The sequence below is a fragment of the Mustelus asterias genome, chromosome 2 (genome assembly GCF_964213995.1).
Source record: "Mustelus asterias chromosome 2, sMusAst1.hap1.1, whole genome shotgun sequence".
Taxonomy (NCBI): domain Eukaryota; kingdom Metazoa; phylum Chordata; class Chondrichthyes; order Carcharhiniformes; family Triakidae; genus Mustelus; species Mustelus asterias.
This window is the reverse complement of record NC_135802.1, coordinates 158,811,966-158,831,206: the sequence shown is the minus strand read 5'-3', so window position 1 is coordinate 158,831,206 and position 19,241 is coordinate 158,811,966. Positions and strand designations below refer to the sequence as shown.

General features: G+C 48.1%; 1 protein-coding gene across 1 annotated transcript in view; it reads right to left on the bottom strand.

Annotated features, from left to right (window-relative positions):
- Positions 1-19,241, bottom strand: part of limd1a (LIM domains containing 1a) — a 77,095-nt gene that overhangs the window by 20,806 nt on the left and 37,048 nt on the right. The window contains exons 3-5 of the mRNA XM_078199715.1: positions 10,299-10,366; positions 8,292-8,354; positions 5,235-5,365 (exon numbers count right to left, since the gene is read on the bottom strand). Of these exons, the coding sequence (XP_078055841.1) occupies positions 5,235-5,365; positions 8,292-8,354; positions 10,299-10,366 (262 nt within the window). The remainder of the gene's footprint in view (positions 1-5,234; positions 5,366-8,291; positions 8,355-10,298; positions 10,367-19,241) is intronic.

The following is a 19,241-nucleotide window of genomic DNA, read 5'->3' as shown; positions in this document are numbered from 1 at the left end:
GCTGGGACTCGCTCGGAGGGTAAATCATTCACACTCCCTGTCCTGAGCCTGGCATCAAGGATTCTCGTTAATGATCTGTAGAATAGAAACTCCAACTCTCGTAACATAACCTGACAACTATGATGCACAGCAGGCAAAGCCGATTATTTTTCTCCATGGAACATGCTGGAGAGGAATTCCACATTGGCATCCGAAAGGGGGATGGTTTGAAATGAGAATAGATTCAGAAAGAATGTTCCCGATGGTGGGGGAGTCCAGAACTAGGGGTCATAGTTTGAGGATAAGGGGTGAACCTTTTAGAACTGAAGTGAGGAGAAATTCTTTCACCCAGAGGGTGGTGAATGTGTGGAATTCACTCCCACAGAAAGTAGTTGAGGCCAAAATATTGTCTGACTTCAAGAAGAAATTAGATACAGCTCTTGGGGCTAAGGGGATCAAGGGATATGGGGGGAAATCAGGATATTAAATTTGATGGTCAGTCATGAGTAAAACGAATGGAAGAGCAGGCTGGAAGGTCCGAATACTCCCACTTCTAGCTTCTATGTTTTGATGTGTTCCTCTTAGGGGCAGCACAGTGGTTAGCACTGCCACCTCACAGCGCCAGGGACCCGGGTTCAATTCTGGCCTCAGGTGACTGTCAGTGTGGAGTCTGCACGTTCTCCCTGTGTCTTCGTGGGTTTCCTCCAGGAGTTTTGGTTAGGTGGATTGGCCACGCTAAATTGCCCCTTAGACCCCCAAGATGTGTAGGTCAGGTGAATTAGCCATGGTGAATGTGTGGGGTTAGGGGATAGGGTGAGTGCCTGGGTAAGATACTCTGTCCGAGAGTCAGTGCAGACTCGATGCTCCAAACGGCCTGTTCTGGCACTGTAGGGATTCAATGATTAGTTAGACATTCCGAGGAGTCCAGAGGAATGTCATTCACCATGCGGGTAAAACGTTCCACACACAGCACGCTCACTTGTGAGTTGGACCCAGTTCAGGGTGCGCGACTTGGGGACAGATCAACACTGCCTCCACCAGCGGGCAAAGAATTTTAAACACAGCAGACGCTGAGTGGAAACCTGAATTTCCACAATCTCCAATGCTGGAAGACCAGCCCCACCCACAAAGCTGGCCACACACCCAGATCAGAATAGCCCAAGGTAGCAACATCCCACTGATCAGGGCTCTTTAAATCAAGGCCGGGAGTTTTTGTTTTTTTAAGAAAATTGGCACAATTTAAGATATGAAAGAAATATTTAATTTGTGAGGAGCTGTCTAACATACACCAATTCACCTACAAGATGGTTCCATATATCATCAAGTTTTTAGGTGTCCAGATCACCAACAAACTGTCCTGGCCCCCCCATGCCAACACTATAGTTAAGAAAGCCCACCAACGCCTCTACTTTCTCAAAAGACTAAGGAAATTTGGCATGTCAGCTACGACTCTCACCAACTTTTATAGATGCACCATAGAAAGCATTCTTTCTGGTTGTATGGAGCTTGGTATGGCTCCTGCTCTGCCCAAGACCGCAAGGAACTACAAAAGGTCGTGAATGTAGCCCAATCCATCACACAAACCAGTCTCCCATCCATTGACTCTGTCTACACTTACTGCCGCCTCAGAAAAGCAGCCAGCATTACTAAGGACCCCACGCACCCCGAACATTCTCGCTTCCACCTTCTTCCGTCAGGAAAAAGATACAAAAGTCTGACGTCACGTACCAACCGAGTCAAGAACAGCTTCTTCCCTGCTGCTGTCAGACTTTTGAATGGACTTACCTTGCATCAAGTTGATCTTTCTCTACACCCTAGCTATGACTGTAACATTACATTCTGCACTCTCGCCTTCCTTCCTCTATGAATGGTATGCTTTGTCTGTGTAGCGCGCACGAAACAATGCTTTTCACTGTATACTAATACGTGTGACAATAATAAATCAAATAAAAATATAGTCCTTTTTAAAAGATGCATTTTCATTGACTTCAAATCAGATTATTCACATGTTGGACTCAATATTTACTAAAGATGCTTACTCTTTACGCTATAAACCCATTTCAGCTGCATTGGTGAAGTGGCACCAGGTCACCCACTCTTACACACGTCAATCAATACATTGCAATGTTCGATAAGAATACATTCTAATTACACTAGCCAGCTGAGCAGATTTGCAAATGATTTCCTGTCTACTCATTATGCAAATACGCGTTCAGGCAAATACGTGAAGTAAAACTTCACTTCCGAGAAACAGTTTAATTCGCACCCAGATGGCCAACTGTGCCCAAGATGGAGACTCTAAGCCATGAGATTTCTTCTTTAAGAATCACGGACTCCCTACAGTGCAGGAGGAGGCCATTCAACCCGTCGAGTCTGCCCCAGCATTCTGACAGAGTATCTTACCCAGGCCCTTTCCCTGTAACTCCACACATTGATCATGGCCAATGCACCTCACCCGCACATCTTTTAGACAGTGGGAGGAAACCAGAGGAAACCCACGCAGACATGGGGAGAATGTGCAAACTCCACACAGTGACCCAAGCCAGGAATTGAACCCGGGTCCCTGGCGCTGTGAGGCAGCAGTGCTAACCACTGTGTCACTTAGTGAGCGTCTTTCTTCTGACTCTGCACCATTCAAAAGCTGAAGGGTCAAACTGGCAAAGTACAAACAGAAAACAAGCACAGCTCAGGTGTGGGTTGATATTTGCAAGTCTGAACACACAGAGAGGAGCTCAAAGCGACTGACAGGATGGTTGAATGATTATTCGGGTGACTGTTCTATGCTCCGGACTAGCCCTCCCTACGACTGAACTTTGTACATTGTTTTCACCTGACCTACCCTGCCCAACACTGCCATTACCTGGGAGCCTCTGGCTGAACCCACAAACACCTCGAGCACAATCTCACCCACAAGTTTGTTTTTAATCAAATCATGGGGGCGATTCTCCCATCACACAGCGCTAATCTCTTAGCGCAGCAGGCCGGGGGGTTCAATCGGTACTCCATGCACGGGGTCCGCGCCAGGCGTCCCAGCCCGCGAGCGTCTCCCAACGCCGGATTTCTGGCGGCGTCACATCTGCACCAGAAATCAGCGGGGAGGTGCATAAATTATGATAATACTAATTACCCTATATTTTAAATATGATTGGCGGACCCAGGACTGAAATCTCCGGGTTCGCTAGCATCTCCCCTCCACCTCCCCCCCACAGTGTTTCACTCCAGTGGGGATTACAGTAGCTCCCTACTTTTGGGGGGCTGGCAGCCTGACCCCGCTGGAGTGAAGGGGGGTAATGAAGGGGAGCAATTAGCACTTTACCCCTTGAAGGGGGTATTGGCACTTTGCCACTTGGGCAGTGCCAGGGGGTCCAGGCTGGCACTGCCAAGGTGCCAATGCCCTCAGGGCCTCCCAGGGGGTCGGGCGGAGAGCTGTGGTGCTCCCTGGGCATTGCCATCTTGGTAGCGCCAGCCTAGGCCCCCTGGCATTGCCCAAGGGGCAAAGTGCCAATACCTAGGAGGCACCTTGTCACTGCCCACCGGGCATGGGGCAGGGCCATGGAGATGGGTTAATCATTGGGGGTGGTGGGTCCCGCTGCCAGTCTGCAAAGGGATTGGTGGAGAAGGGAGGGATGCCAGCCATCGGGAGTGCAGTAGGCGGGGCTGATCGGGGTTGTGGGGGAGGTGGAGGCTGGGCCGGACTTGGTTTGGGAGGGGGGCGGTAATCACGTGGCCAGCGATGCAGGGTCGCAGAGTTGGCCAGTGATCGGAGGCCAGCAGTGCAGGGCCACTGCATGTGCGCCGATCTCAGCACTGACAGATCGGTGCATGTGCAGTGGCTCGCTCAGCGCTATGCTGCCGGCCTCTCCACCGGGAATAGGCCCCGCTCCCGGATTTCCAGTGTGATTCACGCTAGGACTCTCTGTGATGCACAGAGTGTGGGTGATGCAGTTTGAAAATCCTGCTGAAAATAACCAGCGGGATTTACTCCAGTTTTCACGCAAATTCGATACTTCGTATTTTTTTGGGAGAATTCTGGCCCATCATTTTTAATCTATATAATTAAGCTGAAACAAAGACTCCTTTCCTGAGAGACAGCACCCAGAGTTAATGCTGTATCTTCCCCAAGGAAAATTCAGCTTCCTGGGAAAAACAAAAACAGAAAAAAAGGGAGGCTCATTCAAGGCGGATTTGAGGAAGAATTCTTTCTCTCAGAATGGTGAATTTTTGGAATTCTTTGCCCCAGGAAGCTGTGGAGGCTCAGTCCTTGAATATTCCCAAGGCTGAGATCGAGAGGTTTTTATTCAGTCGGGGAATTACGGGTATGGAGAGAAGGCAGGGAGTTAGACTTTGGTGAGTGTCAACTCAACCATGATCTTATTGAATGACAGAGCATGCTCAAAGGGCTGAATGGCCTACACCCGTTCCTATTTCTTATGGTCTTAAAGTTTTATCCAAATTTACATCGGGGGAAATGTTAGCAGAGCAGTCATCTAGAGGCTAGGCTAAAGCTCTGGGAACATGGGTTCAAATCCCACCATGGCAACTGGTGAAATTTAAAATTTAATTAATCTGGAATATAAAGCTAGTCTTAGTAGGGGTGACCATGAAACTATCATTGACTGTCGTAAGACAAAACGTATCTGGTTCACCATTGACCCTTGAGGGGAGGAAATCTTGGTCTGGCCTACATGTGACTCTCGACATACAACTATACAGTTGATTCTTAACTGCCCTCTGAAATACCCAAGGGTAATTAAGAATGGGCAATGTAATAAGTCTGCAGAGGCAGAAGTCCCTTCACCAAAATCCCTTTATTTACAAACTCTAACAGCAGTACACAGGGTGCTAGCAGCCTATCTCGGGGGGTGCCAGAGGGACTGACACTCCCGGTTAAATACAAGGCAAAGATTGACCCATCAATTGGATCCTCAATCAGGGAGTCCATACTCCAATAGGCCAACCTCAATGGCCTGATTGAAGTCATTACAGGCAACAAATGTGGGCTTCATCAGTGATACTCATATCCCAATGAAAGAATCAAGAAAAAAGAGTTACTACAGCCTGGCGTTAACTGCTGGTTTTCAGCAACCATCCTAGACTTCCTAAAGTGTATGGAAAGGGCAAATATCCAGTGTACCACTTAGACCTAACCCCCATCCCCTTACTAACTGATTTGTTGTTAGTGTAACACTGAGGGCAGGAAAGACAAGACGGCGAGAGAGGTTATTTATTCCACAGGGAAACAGTGCGTCTCTTACTTGTGATAGTCTCTGATGCAGTAGATCTTGTTCTCTGTATCGACTGTGAATGGGACCCCATCCAGACACTCATTGCAGATGACACAGCGGAAACATCCAGGGTGGTACGACTTGCCCAAGGCCTGGAGAATCTAACATAGACAACACGTGGTGAGAAACAGAGCGCAGTCCCTCAGTGCCAAAACTGGCATTTCATATTCTGGCCGATGCAGGCAGCCTTTACAATGATGAATTCAATTTAAGGGAATCCAAGCTGGCAGCAGAGCGCTGAGCGGGCACTGCGCATGCACCAATCTGTCAGTGCCGAGATTGGCACGTGCGCAGTGGCCACGCACTGCTGGCCCCCCGATCGCTGGCCTCCCAATCATGTCTGGCCCAGCCTACACCTCACTTGATGAAGGAGCAGCGCTCCGAAAGCTCGTGATTCCAAATAAACCTGTTGGACTTTAACCTGGTGCTGTGAGACTTCTTACTGTGTTTACCCCAGTCCAATGCCGGCATCTCCACATTATGGGAATATGGCGAGTGATCTGGCTTTGGCTACACTGGGAAATCTACTACCAACCAGACTGCAGCACAGTTCATGTCTAAACTCCCTTTACTTTACGCAGGCTCCTTATCCTGAACAGGATGGCAGGAGGCAAACAATTTCCAAACATTACAGATTTCACGGTGGCACAGTGGTTAGCACTGCTGCCTCACAGTGCCAGGGACCCAGGTTCGATTCCCGGCCTCGGGTCATTGTCTGTGCAGAGTCTGCACGTTTTCCCCCCCATGTCTGCGTGGGTTTCCTCCGGGTGCTCCCAGTTTCCTCCCACACTCCAAAGATGTGCTGGTTAGGTGGATTGGCCATGCTAAATTGCCCCTTAGTGTTAGGGAGACTAGCTAGGGTAAATGCGTGGGGTTGTGGGGATAGGGCCTGGATGGGGTTGTGGTCGGTGCAGATTCGATGGGCTGAATGGCCTCCTTCTGCACAATATGGATTCTATGATTTGGAGGTCGTCTTGGGTACAGTGGTGTCAGCCTTTCTATCAGGGATTTCACACTGCCCTATAGGTCGGGGATGGGGATCTATCATACCCCTCAGTGATCCAAGTTAGATATTTGTACCTTTAGCATATGGAAGTGGATTTTGATGTATTTTTTAAAAATCTCTCTGTTAACAGCCAGAAAAGAACAAAGGCAGCCAACACAAAGAGGGTGAGATGTTCATCAATGCCAAGGCAAGCAATTATATCTACTCTACGAGAGCATCCAGACCAACTCATCAGCATTTAATCACCTATTTACCTTGCCTTTTTATTAAAGTGTGTGGGAGGATTGTATGTTTCAAAGAAAGTTAGACAGACAGTCCTTTTTTCTGAAGATGTGAAATTTCTTCAGAGGGTTGTGAATCTTTGGGATCCTCTATCCCGGAAAGCTGTGTAAACTCAGGCCATTGAGAACATTAACAACAGAACACGAGATCTGTGGGCACCAAGGGAATTGGGGTACATGGTGATAATGGAGCCACGATTATTGAATAGCAGAGGAGGCACAGGGACCCGAGAGGTCTGAAAGGTTTATTATTAGTCACAAGTAGGCTTACATTAACACTGCAATGAAGTTACTGTGAAAATCCCCTAGTCACCACAATCTGGCGCCTGTTCGGGTCAATGCACTTAACCAGCACGTCTTTCGGACTGAGAGAGGAAACCAGAGCATCCGGAGGAAACCCACGCTGACACGGGGAGAATGTGCAGACTCCACACACACAGTGACCCAAGCCGGGAATCGAACCCGAGTCCCTGGCGCAGTGAGGCAGCTGTGTTAATCACTGTGCCACCATGCCGCCTTCCTGATCTGGGTCAGAGTTGTTTTGGTCTGTGACTTTATGTGACAACTTGCCAGATGTGTCTGGTACAGAGTGCATAATTCCCTAACAAAACAAATAAAATACATGCATTGGACGGCACGGTGGCACAGTGGTTAGCACTGCTGCCTCTCAGTGCCAGGGACCCAGGTTCGATCCCCAGCTTGGATCATTGTCTGTGTGGAGTCTGCACATACTCCCCATGTCTGCTTTGGTTTCCTCTGGGTGCACCAGTTTCCTCCCACAGTCTGAAAGATGTGCTGGTTAGGTGCATTGGCCATGCTAAATTCTCCCTCAGTGTATCATAGAATCATAGAAACCCTACAGCACAGAAAGAGGCCATTCGGCCCATCGACTCTGCACCAACCACAATCCCACCCAGGCCCTACCCCCATATCCCTATATATTTACCCACTAATCCCTCTAACCTACGCATCTCAGGACACTAAGGGCAATTTTAGCATGGCCAATCAACCTAACCTGCACATCTTTGGAGTGTGGGAGGAAACTGGGGCACCTGGAGGAAACCCATGCAGACACGAAGAGAATGTGCAAACTCCACACAGACAGCCACCCTCGGCTGGAATTGAACCCAGGTCCCTAGCGCGGTGAGGCAACAGTGCTAACCACTGTGCCACCCCTGCTGTTAAAGAGTCACGCTGAGCTCCAAAGCTGCAGGTTGCCGAGTCTTGCTTTATCCCAATAACCACACTCAAAACCGAAAAGAAAACACATAGTGATCTTGGGAATGAAAGATGACCTTGTTAATATCCTCCCGGCTTTCTGTTTACAAATGATTTTGGAACACCCGAGAGAATTCCTTTGTTAACGGAGCCAGTTTTCTGGGTGAGGAGGTGCAGAAGGGGAGGGAATGCCACACTGTAACAACTGCTCCGCATCAAGATATCCCAGCCCCAAGATAAAGGAGCACAGGGCGGGGGTGGGAGGGAGGCAGCGGAGGAAGGAATGTAGCTACAACCTTGAGACTGCAACTTTCAGACACACAAGTGGAATTTTCCCATCCCACCCGCCACGGGAACTGCAGCGGGTGGGGGCGCGGGTCATGCAAAGGTCCGTTGAGCTTGGGCGGGATTTTCCGGTTTTGGGTCAGAAAGTCCCGCCTATTGTCTCCAAGAGCTGGACTGTCACATCTCAGAGTTAGCAGGATTATATTACCCAGAAGACAACAATGGTCCACAACTCACCATGTCCATTATGAGATGACCACAGGTGAAACACTTGTCAGCTGATTGCTGGAAGCCGGAGTACTGTGGAGTGGGATGGAGAGAGAAAACGAGTTGGAATTACTGACCTCCGACATCCTATATCCACACAGCGAGAGAACAAGCTATGACATTAGACAATCAAGAGGTTTCATCTCAAACTCCCATCTCTTTAATCGAAAGGTATTAGATATTTTTTATTCATTCATGGCTGTCGCTGGCTGGGCCATCATTTATTGCCCATCCCTAGTTGCCCGAGGGCAGTTGAGAGTCAACCACATTGCTGTGGCTCTGGAGTCACGTGTAGGCCAGACCGGGTAAGGACGGCAGATTTCCTTCCCTAAAGGACATCAGTGAACCAGATGGGTTTTTCCGACAATCAACAATGGTTTCATGGTCATTAGTAGATTCTTAATTCCAGATATATTTTTTTAACTGAATTCAAATTCCACCATCTGCCGTGGTGGGATTCGAACCCGGGTCCCCAGAACATTGGCTGAGTTTCTGGGTTAATAGCCCAGCGATAATGCCACGAGGCCATCTCCTCCCGTCGACCCAGTTCTAACCTCAAGCCGAACACAACACAATAGGGTGGGTAGAGCTAGCCTTTACTGGGGGTTCACCTCATCTAAAGGGCCAGCAACAAGCTTAAGGCACCTCACCAATTGAGGGGGTGGTGGGGGGGCCAGAGGGGGAAGATTGGATGGTTTGAATGTTAAAGTGACTGACAAAGTCTGGGTGAAGGCCGGACCCTTGGACAGACAGGCTCTTTTCCGCAGATATTCCAGAGTCCAGGACCAAAATTCCATATTCCCTGACTTCTCTTCTTGTTTTGACTGACCCCCAGTGGTTTCTTTAAGAGGCACTGGTTTAAACGGCTCACTAATGGATACAAGCACTTGGCCTGTTTGTATTTAAAACATGCAATCAAGGTCATCTGCATGTTGACGGATTTTCACATTGAAGCAGGCAGATACTCCAGCCACCCATCTCAGGACCTCACCCAGGATGGCGGTGGGTGGAATGTGACCCAGCATCATGTTTGGACACCACAGAATAGAATCACTGCAGTGTAGGAGGCCATTTGGCCTATCGAGTCTGCACCGGCCCTCGGACAGAAGTGTGGTTAGCACTGCTGCCTCACAGCGCCAGGGACCCGGGTTCGATTCCAGGTTTGGGTCACTGTCTGTGGGGAGTCTGCACGTTCTCCCCGTGTCTGCATGGGTTTCCTCCGGGTGCTCCGGTTTCCTCCCATAGTCTGAAAGACGTGCTGGTCCCAGGCTCTCTCTCCCTCACCTTATCCTTGTAACCCCACACATTTCCTATGATCAATCTCCCTAACCCGCACATCTTTGGAGTGTGGGAGGAAAGCGGAGCACCCGGAGGGAACCCACGCAGACATGGGGAGAACATGCAAATTCCACACAGACAGTGACCCGAGGCCGGAATTGAACCCGGGTCCCTGGCGCTGTGAGGCAGCAGTGCTAACCAGTTTAAGTTTAAATTTTAAAAGCTGATTTATTATTGTCACAAGTAGGCTTACATTAACACTGCAATGAAGTTACTGTGAAAATCCCCTAGTCGCCACACTTGGGGCCTGTTCGGATACACTGAGGGAGAATTTAACATGGTCAATGGACCCTAACCAGCACGTCTTTCAGACTATGGGAGGAAACCGGAGCAAACCCACACAGACACGGGGGAGAACGTGCAGACTCCGCACAGACAGTGACCCGAGCCTGGAATCGAACCCGGGTCCCTGGCGCTGTGAGGCAGCAGTGCTAACCACTGTGCCACCCCACCATCACCCGTGAATCAAGTTAAAACTCAGCCTTTGTTTTCCCCAGAACCACCGGGTCCTACACTTTCTCAAAAGTCAATCAGAGGTCATGGTGTACAATGCGCCGATCCTCAATGTCCATCTTGGGGAGGGATCCATTCAGCACACCCCTGTTAGCCCCAAAACTACTGCATGGAAACGAGCCTCACCAGAAAGTCCTCCTCACAGTAAACTCTTCCATTAACAAAGTAGAAAGCTTTCCCCCGCAATCTTCGACCTATGGAAACAGCAAAATAGAAAACAGTGATTTTAAAAAAAACACGCATGCATATAATAGATGGAAGGTTCTGGAAATACAGTTGACACACCAACATGTTAGGAAAAGATAGGCTAACATTCCCAGGGTGGGCTCTGCAGTATCAGGGTCTGGCACATGTAGGGTTAATGTGGGACTGCGTGCAGTAGTGAGGCAAGAGAGCATGTGACCCAGCGTCAGTTGAGCGTTGGACAGAGCCCTGTGTACCAGCCAGCACGGAGACCAATCCTAGCTTGTACCCTTTACTGTATATTTGTAAATAGTTCCAACAGCCAATGAAGACTAACAGTTAACCTACAGTGATTGGATTGTGTAGATCGGGCAGCGCGGTGGCACAGTGGTTAGCACTGCTGCCTCACAGCGTCAGGGACCCAGGTTCGGTCACAATGGGCCAGATTGGGTCACTATCTGGGTGATGTGGAGTTGCCGGCGTTGGACTGGGGTGGGCACAGTAAGTAGTCTCACAACGCCAGGTTGAAGTCCAACAGGTTTATTTGGTAGCGCAAGCTTTCGGAGCGCTGACCCTTTATCAGGTGAAGGAGCAGCGCTCCGAAAGCTCGTGCTACCAAATAAACCTGTTGGACTTTAACCTGGTATTGTGAGACTGCTGACCGTGACTATCTGTGCCAAGTCTGCACATTCTCCCCGTGTCTGCGTGGGTTTCCTCCAGGTTCTCTGGTTTCCTCCACAGTCTGAAAGACGTGCTGGTTAGGAGCATTGGCCGTGCTAAATTCTCCCTCAGTGTATCCAAACAGGCGCCGGAGTGTGGCGACTAGGGGATTTTCACAGTAACTTCATTGCAGTGTTAATGTAAGCCTTACTTGTGACACTAATAAATGAACTTTAAAAAAACTTTAACGTATGACCACAAAGACTTCTTCAAACCCACCAAACTGTAGCCAACACCCTACACCAGGCTCCTGATTAGAAATGGCAGATTCGGGTTTCTAAATCGGTGGGAAAGGAGGAGGTGGGTTGGGTTTACTCCGAGCTTGGATCTGATCCAGGTTTTGGCAGTATGTGCTCTCCTACGTAACACTGGTGGCTTGTGGAGATGAAAATCAGGATAGTGCCAACCATATCTTAACTTGATTTAATTTAAAAACCTTCAGATTAGGCATCCTTTTTAGAAAGAAATCAACTGATGATCAATATATCCGGCTCTGCAAGGAAAAAGAACCGAACAGGAATAGGCCCTTCTACCCTTCAAGCCTGTGCCAATCATGATGCCCCTAATTAAACAAAATAAAACCTGCTGCTCTTATTCAGGTCATATCCTTCTATTCCTCCCCTCTTCATGCACCAATCCAGATGTCTCTTAAATGTTGCTAATGTACCTGCTTCCATCACCTCCTCTGGCAGCACGTTCCAGGCACCCACCACTCTCTGAGTGAAAAACCTCCCCCGCACATCTCCCTTAAACTCTCCCTCTCACCTCGAACCTGTGCCCCCCTGTAAATTGACACTTCCACCCTGGGAAAAAGCCTCTGACTAACCACCCTGTCTATGTCTCTCATAATTTCTATCAGGTCTCCCGTCAGCCCCCAAGTTTCCAGTGAAAACAATTCTAATTTATTCAACCTCTCCTCGTAGTCAACAGCCTCGAGGCCAGGCAACATCCCGGTGAACCTCCTTTCCACTCTCTCCAAAGCTTCCACGTCCTTCTGGTAGTGTGGCGACCAGAATTGCACGCAATGCTCCAAATGCAGCCTAAACAAGGTTTTATATAGCTGCAACATGATTTGCCAACCTTTGTACTCAATACCCCGGTCGATGAAGGCAAGCATGCCATATGCCTTCTTAATCACCTTGGCCACCTGCGTTGCCACTATAGGGAACTGTGGACCTGCATGCCCAGATCCCTCTGTATGTTAATGTTCCTAAGGGTTCTGCCATTTACAGTATAATTCACACCTAAATTTGATCCTCCAAAATGCATCACCTTGAATTTGTCCGGATTAAACTCCATCTACCGTTTCTGTGCCAAAGGCTCCAATTTATCTATATCCTGTTGTATCCTCCAACAATCCCCGGCACTATCAGCAACTCCACCAATTTTTGTGTCATCCGCAAACTTACTAATCAGACCCCCCACACTTTCCTCCAGATCATTTATATATACTAAAAACAACAGCGGTCCCAGCACCGATCCCTGTGGAACACCACTAGCTACAGTTCTGAAAAACACCCTTCCACCGCTACTCTCTGTCTCCTGTGACCAAACCAGTTCCGTATCCATCTAGCCAGCCCACCCCAAATCCCATGCGATTTTAGTTTTTGTACCAGTCTGCCACGTGGGACCCTGTCAAACGCCTTACGAAAGTCCATATAAACTACATCCACAGCCCTTTCCTCATCAATTATCTTTGTCACCGCTTCCAAAAAACTCTGTGCAGTTTGTCTCATTCTTGCTTTTATTTTAAGTTAAGAGTTTTCATTGCAGCGCAGATTCATTGTCAGCTGGGAACACCACCACCTGAGAGTTCCCCTCCAAACCACACACCATGCTGACTTGGAAATATATCAGCCGTTCCTTCACTGGGTCAAAATCCTGGAACTCCCTCCCTAACAGCGCAGTGCACCTACACCACGTGGACTGCAGTGGTTCGAGAAGACAGCTTACCCCCCCACCTTCTCAAGAGCAATGAATGCTGGATCTAGACAGTGACACCGACATTCCACGAGCAACTATAACTAAAGCTTTCTGCCGAGAGAGTATTCTGTCAATATCAGTGAATTAAATGTTTGCTGCAAGAAACCCATCATATATTATTGTTAAATGAGATGCCACTAAGATCATTCTTGTGAACATGTGGAATGTGAATATTAGAGTACTCTCTCTGAAAGAAGCATCCATCACACAATGGCAAACAAGGCTCGGAAAATGTTAGTTCCGTGCCAAATATTCTGTAATTTTCCCAACTGGACTTTTCCAAACATTTATGTTAAATTCACGAACAGATTCAATTTATAGACAGGTAATAGAGATCTTGTGTCTTTGTGCAGATGGTAGAATATAAATTCAATTAATAAATCTGGAATTGAAAGCTGGTCTCAGTGACCGTGAAACTATCAATTGTCATGAGGGAAGGAAATCTGCCATCCTTACCGGGTCTGGCCTACACGTGACTCCAGAGCCACAGCAATGTGGGTGAACTTAACTTTGAAATGGCCCAGTAAGCCACTCAGTTCAAGGGCAATTAGTTTATTTATTAGTGTCACAAGTCGGCTTACATTAACACTGCAATGAAGTTACTGTGAAGATCCCCTAATCGCCACACTCTGGCACCTGTTCGGGTACACCGAGGGAGAATTTAGCATGGCCAATGCATCTAACCAGCACGTCTTTCGGACTGTGGGAGGAAACCAGAGCACCCAGAGGAAACCCATGCAGACACGGGGAGAATGTACAGACTCCGCACAGACAGTGACCCAAGCCGGGAATTGAACTCGGGACCCTGGCGCTGTGAGGCAGCAGTGCTAACCACTGTGCCACCCCAATTGGGGCTGGGCAATAAATGCTGACCCAACCAGCGGCATCCACACCACAAAGAATGAATAAAATAGTTCCGACCTATATAATTTGACTTCTGTTTTTGTCATGCTTCTTGCTAACTTTTTCTGCTACAAACTTCCACGTACATGAGGGGTTTTACATTGTTACTTTACAACTGGGATTGGGCAATCTGACCCCTCAGGCTCTCCCACAGCTCAAAGTGATTTGTGAAAAGGTGCTTTACGACCATGAAGGACACAGGAAATCATCATTAAAAGTCCTGTGGGCATCGTGGAGTGTGAACGCCCCAACTGAGCAAACGGGGATTTATCCAATGGGAAACAAGCAGCGGGGGCTTAAAACTCGCTGCCTCAACCCAGGGAGTGAATCTGGAGGTTTCTGGGTTGGGACTGTGCGCTGTAAGACTGGGGCGGCACGGTGGCACAGTGGTTAGCACTGCTGCCTCACAGCGCCAGGGACCCGGGTTCGATTCCCAGCTTGGGTCACTCTGTGTGGAGTTTGCACGGTCTGTGTGGGTTTCCTCCGGGTGCTCCAGTTTCCTCCCACAATCTGAAAAATGTGCTGGTTAGATGCATTGGCTGTGCTAAATTCTCCTTCAGTGTACCCGAACAGGCGCCGGAGTGTGGCGACTAGGGGATTTTCACAGTAACTTCATTGCAGCGTTAATGTAAGCCTTACTAGTGACTAATAAATAACTTTACTTAAGATGTGGATGCAGATGTGGATTCCCATTTTGATAATAAAGGTTAATAGTGATGGAAGATTGGTCTCAGTGAGACCAAAAGGTTTTCATTTTTGAGTCCTCAGTTACCAGAACCTTCGACTTCAACAATTCTCACTCACTTGATCAAAATGACCCTCTCAAACTATCGCGTATGTATTTTAACAATTTAATTTGGGTTTTTATTTCAAGGCCTCAGCTTACGCTTGGTAATATTCACCAGAGCAAATTCCTTGCATTGCAGCTGTACCAGATAGCAATACTGAGAGAGGGGAGAGCACGCAGGGGGAGGGGGGGGACACATGGGCATGGGGAGCTAGGGGCATGCAGGCGACACACGGGTAGTGAAGGGTGCAGGGAGTGAGTGGCAAGGGCTGTACAAGTGAGGGGCGCATAGGGAGTGAGGGCCGTGCGGGCATGGGGAGCACAAGTGACATGTGGACACTGGGAGTGTGGGTCAGGCAAGGGGTACACAAGGGGTGAGACAGACAGAAGTGTGGAGCAAATTTGAGGGGGGGGGGACGGGAGGGAGAGAGTGAGAAGGAGAGAGAGAGACAGAGAGGGTGAGAGAGAGACAGAGAGGGTGAGAGAGAGACAGAGAGGGTGAGAGAGAGACAGAGAGGGTGAGAGAGAGACAGAGAGGGTGAGAGAGAGACACAGAGAGGGTGAGAGAGAGACAGAGAGAGTGAGAGAGACAGAGGATGAGAGAGTGAGTGTGAGAGAAAGAGTGTGTGAGAGAAAGTGTGTGAGAGAAAGAGTGTGTGAAAGAGTGTGAGAGAGAAAGAGAGTGTGAAAGAAAGTGAGTGTGAGAGAGAGTGTGAGAGAAAGAGAGTGTGAGAGAAAGAGTGTGTGAGAAAGAGTGTGAAAGAGTGTGAGAGAAAGAGTGTGAGAGAAAGAGTGTGAGAGAAAGAGAGTGAGAGAGAGTATGAGAGAGAGTGTGAGAGAGTGTGAGAGAAAGAGTGTGTGAGGGAAAGAGAGTGTGAGAGAAAGAGAGTGTGAGAGAAAGAGTGTGAGAGAAAGAGTGTGAGAGAAAGAGAGTGAGAGAGAGTGTGAGGGAAAGAGAGTGTGAGAGAAAGAGAGTGTGAGAGAAAGAGAGTGTGAGAGAAAGAGTGTGAGAGAAAGAGAGTGTGAGAGAGAAAGAGTGTGAGAAAGAATGTGAGAGAAAGAGTGTGAGAGAAAGAGTGTGAGAGAAAGAGTGTGAGAGAAAGAGTGTGAGAGAAAGAGTGTGAGAGAAAGAGTGTGAGAGAGAGTGTGAGAGAAAGAGTGCGAGAGAAAGAGTGTGTGAGAGAGAGTGCGAGAGAAAGAGTGTGTGAGAGAGAGTATGAGTGAGAGAGAGAGAGAGTGCAAGGGAGTTTTTCTTCAGTTTGTAACAGTGCAGCTAAACACCATCTGAACACTGGAGTCAATTGCTCATAACCTCACAATTCTGAAAATGCTGGACATGTTTTACAACAGAAACATGATACATTCCCCCAAACTCAGCCCAAACAAGGCTTTCCACATCAAAATCTCGCTCCCAACTGTCACTGCTATTTATAAACCACAAAAAAATGAACCGCTAATCTCGGTTGCAGCAAACCGCAGCAACCTCTTTCACATCCTTTGTGATAACATTCCAGAACATTCCACACTTGCTGGGGGGAGGGAGTTGATGTTTCAAAAAAAAAGTGCACAGCTGGCTACAGACACACACACAGTGCAGAAATGCAAGCTGTGTGGAATGTAAAACCATAACATTGCCAAACTTGTAAAAGAGCATGTTTCAGCGTGCAAGTGTGATAAACATATCAAATTTATATGTGGACTAGCAAACTTGGCTGTGATTATTTTACTCGCATTCTGTTCCAGACCATAGAGTTAATCTTCCACTACGATTCAAGAGATTAATTCATTGTATTCTTGAACTAAACTGAAACAATTTCCTCGTCTGTCTGGCAGAAGCCCAAATTTCTTAAGGTCCACTAGTGCACTCCCAACATACACCAGCTCAGAGTGTCAATATAGTGCGAACCCTCTGACCCAGACTGGGAGGGGAATTCCTGCTAGATTTCACTCAGATTCCAGCACCAATCACCTGACCCAGCGTCAAAGACCGACGAATTTTAAAAACACTCTGGGGTTCTGCCCAAAACGATTCGCGTTCGTGCTTTTCACGTTCCATTCTCGAACTCTTCAAGACTAGGGCGGCACAGTGGTTATCACTGCTGCCTCACAGCGCCAGGGACCCGGGTTCTATTCCCAGCTTGGGGTCACTGTCTGTGCAGAGTCTGCATGTTCTCCCTGTGTCTGCGTGGGTTTCCTCTGAAAGACATGCTGGTTAGGTGCATTGGCCAAGCTAAATTCTCCCTCAGTGTATTCGATCAGGCGCCGGAGCGTGGCGACTAGGGGATTTTCACAGTAACTTCATTGCAGTGTTAATGTAAGCCTAATTGTGACACTAATAAATAAACTTTAAACTCAATTTGCCTAATTTGGGCCAACAGAACTGCCCCCAGGTTAACATTGCGATAACCTGATGTATTTACTCAACTAATCCCAACCTACACATCTTGGGTTACTAAGGAGCAATTTAGCATGGCCAATCAACCTAATCTGCACATCTTTGGAATGTAGGAGGAAACCGGAGCACCCGGAGGAAACTCACGCAGACACGGGGAGAACGTGCAAACTCCACACAGTCACCCAAGGTCAGAATTGAACCCAGGTCCCTGGCGTTGTGAGGCAGCAGTGCTAACCACTGTGTCACCCCAGAACACTGCACTGGCCCTGTCCACAGTTGATTAGCATGAGAGAGGGGTAACGACTCCCATTACCACAGAGTAAGACTTCACCAGGTTATCGCTATTAAATACATCAAGATATGGTTCAGGGGAGAAACTGATGTGGCAGCAATGTCATCCAACTCGGAGAGGCCCAGGCTAACGTTTTAGGGGACATGGGTTCAAATCCCACCACACCAGCTGGTGGAGTTTTAAGTTCAATTAATAAAATTTGGAACTGAAAATCAGTATGGCTTGCTGTAAAGACCCATCTGGTTCACTAATGTCCTTTAGGGAAGGAAATCTGCCGTCCTTACCTGGTCTGGCCTGTACGTGACTCCAGAGCCGCAGCAATGTGGGTGACTGTTAACCGCCCTCTGAAATAGCCCAGCAGGACACTCGGTTCAAGGACAATTAGGGATGGGCAATAAATTCTGGTCTTGTATCATAACTCTGACTGGCTGCAAAATTCTAGATTTATAAATTGAATTTAAATTCCACCAATTGCTATGGTGGGATTTGAACCTGTGACCCCCACAGCATTAGCCTGGGCAGCTGGATCGCTCACCCAATGACATTATTTCGCACTATTCAATCCTCGGGCAGTTCACGACAAGCAGCAGAGGCTGCTTTATAATTGACAAGGTTTTAACTCAGTAATTAGCCGAGCGTAAACAAGGAGGAGTGAGGTAAGGAGTCAGGCCGTCAGTGAAGACATCGATAGGCTCTGGCATTCCTAACTATCGCAGTCATTCCCATTCCTGTATGTGATAAAGAGTCACAGAAACCCCGAGGAACATCAGAACACCAATGGAAGTCTGAACCCTCCAGTCAAAGCTGCTTCAGTGAGTCAGCTCAGGGACACAGTTACACAAATAGCTTCTGAGAGACCAAAACTAACAGTGGACTGTCTTTAGTTCCAGATCTTTCATGACACCAAACCCTCCCGGCTGCTTCACAAAGACGTTGTGTTCAATTGCATTGGCAAACCTTTATAAACAGTATTCGATTGCTCATACAGGGGTAGTTCAATGCATCCAGTGTTTGGGAAAAATTAACCTCTGGCAATCTCCAGCTCCTGTAACCCGCACCAAACAAAAAACCCAGCCAACACCAGCTCGCCCAATAACCATCACATTCCAGTGCTAATACCACTACACCATCGGGGAGGTGAAAAAATTGCCCCTTTGGACTCTTTTGTATCTCTCCCCTCTCACCTTAAACCTATTCCCTCTAGTTTTAGACTCCCCTACCGTTGGGTAAAGATGTTGCAGATCTACCTTATCTATGCCCCTCATTATTTTATAGACCTCTATAAGATCACCCCTAAGCTCCAGGGAAAAATGTCCCAGTCTATCCAGCCTTTCCTTATAACTCAAACCATCAAGTCCCAGTAGCATCCTAGTAAATCTTTTCTGCACTCTTTCTAGTTTAATAATATCCTTTCAATAATAGGGTGACCAGAACTGTACACAGTATTCCGGGTGGCACGGTGGCACAGTGGTTAGCACTGCTGCCTCACAGTGCCAGGGTCCCAGGTTCAATTAAGGTCTTGGTCACTGTCTGTGTGGAGTTTGCACATTCTCCCCGTGTCTGCGTGGGTTTCCTCCGGGTGCTCCAGTTTCCTCCCACACTCCAAAGATCTGTGGGTTAGCTTTATTGGCCATGCTAAATTGACCCTAGTGTCAGGGGGATTAGCAGGGTAAATGCGTGGGGTTGTGGGAATAGGGCCTGGGTGAGGTAGTGGTCGGTACAGACTCAATGGGCTGAATGGCCTCCTGTACTGTAGGGATTCCATGAAATTCCAAGTGTACCCTTACCAATGTCTTGTACAACTTC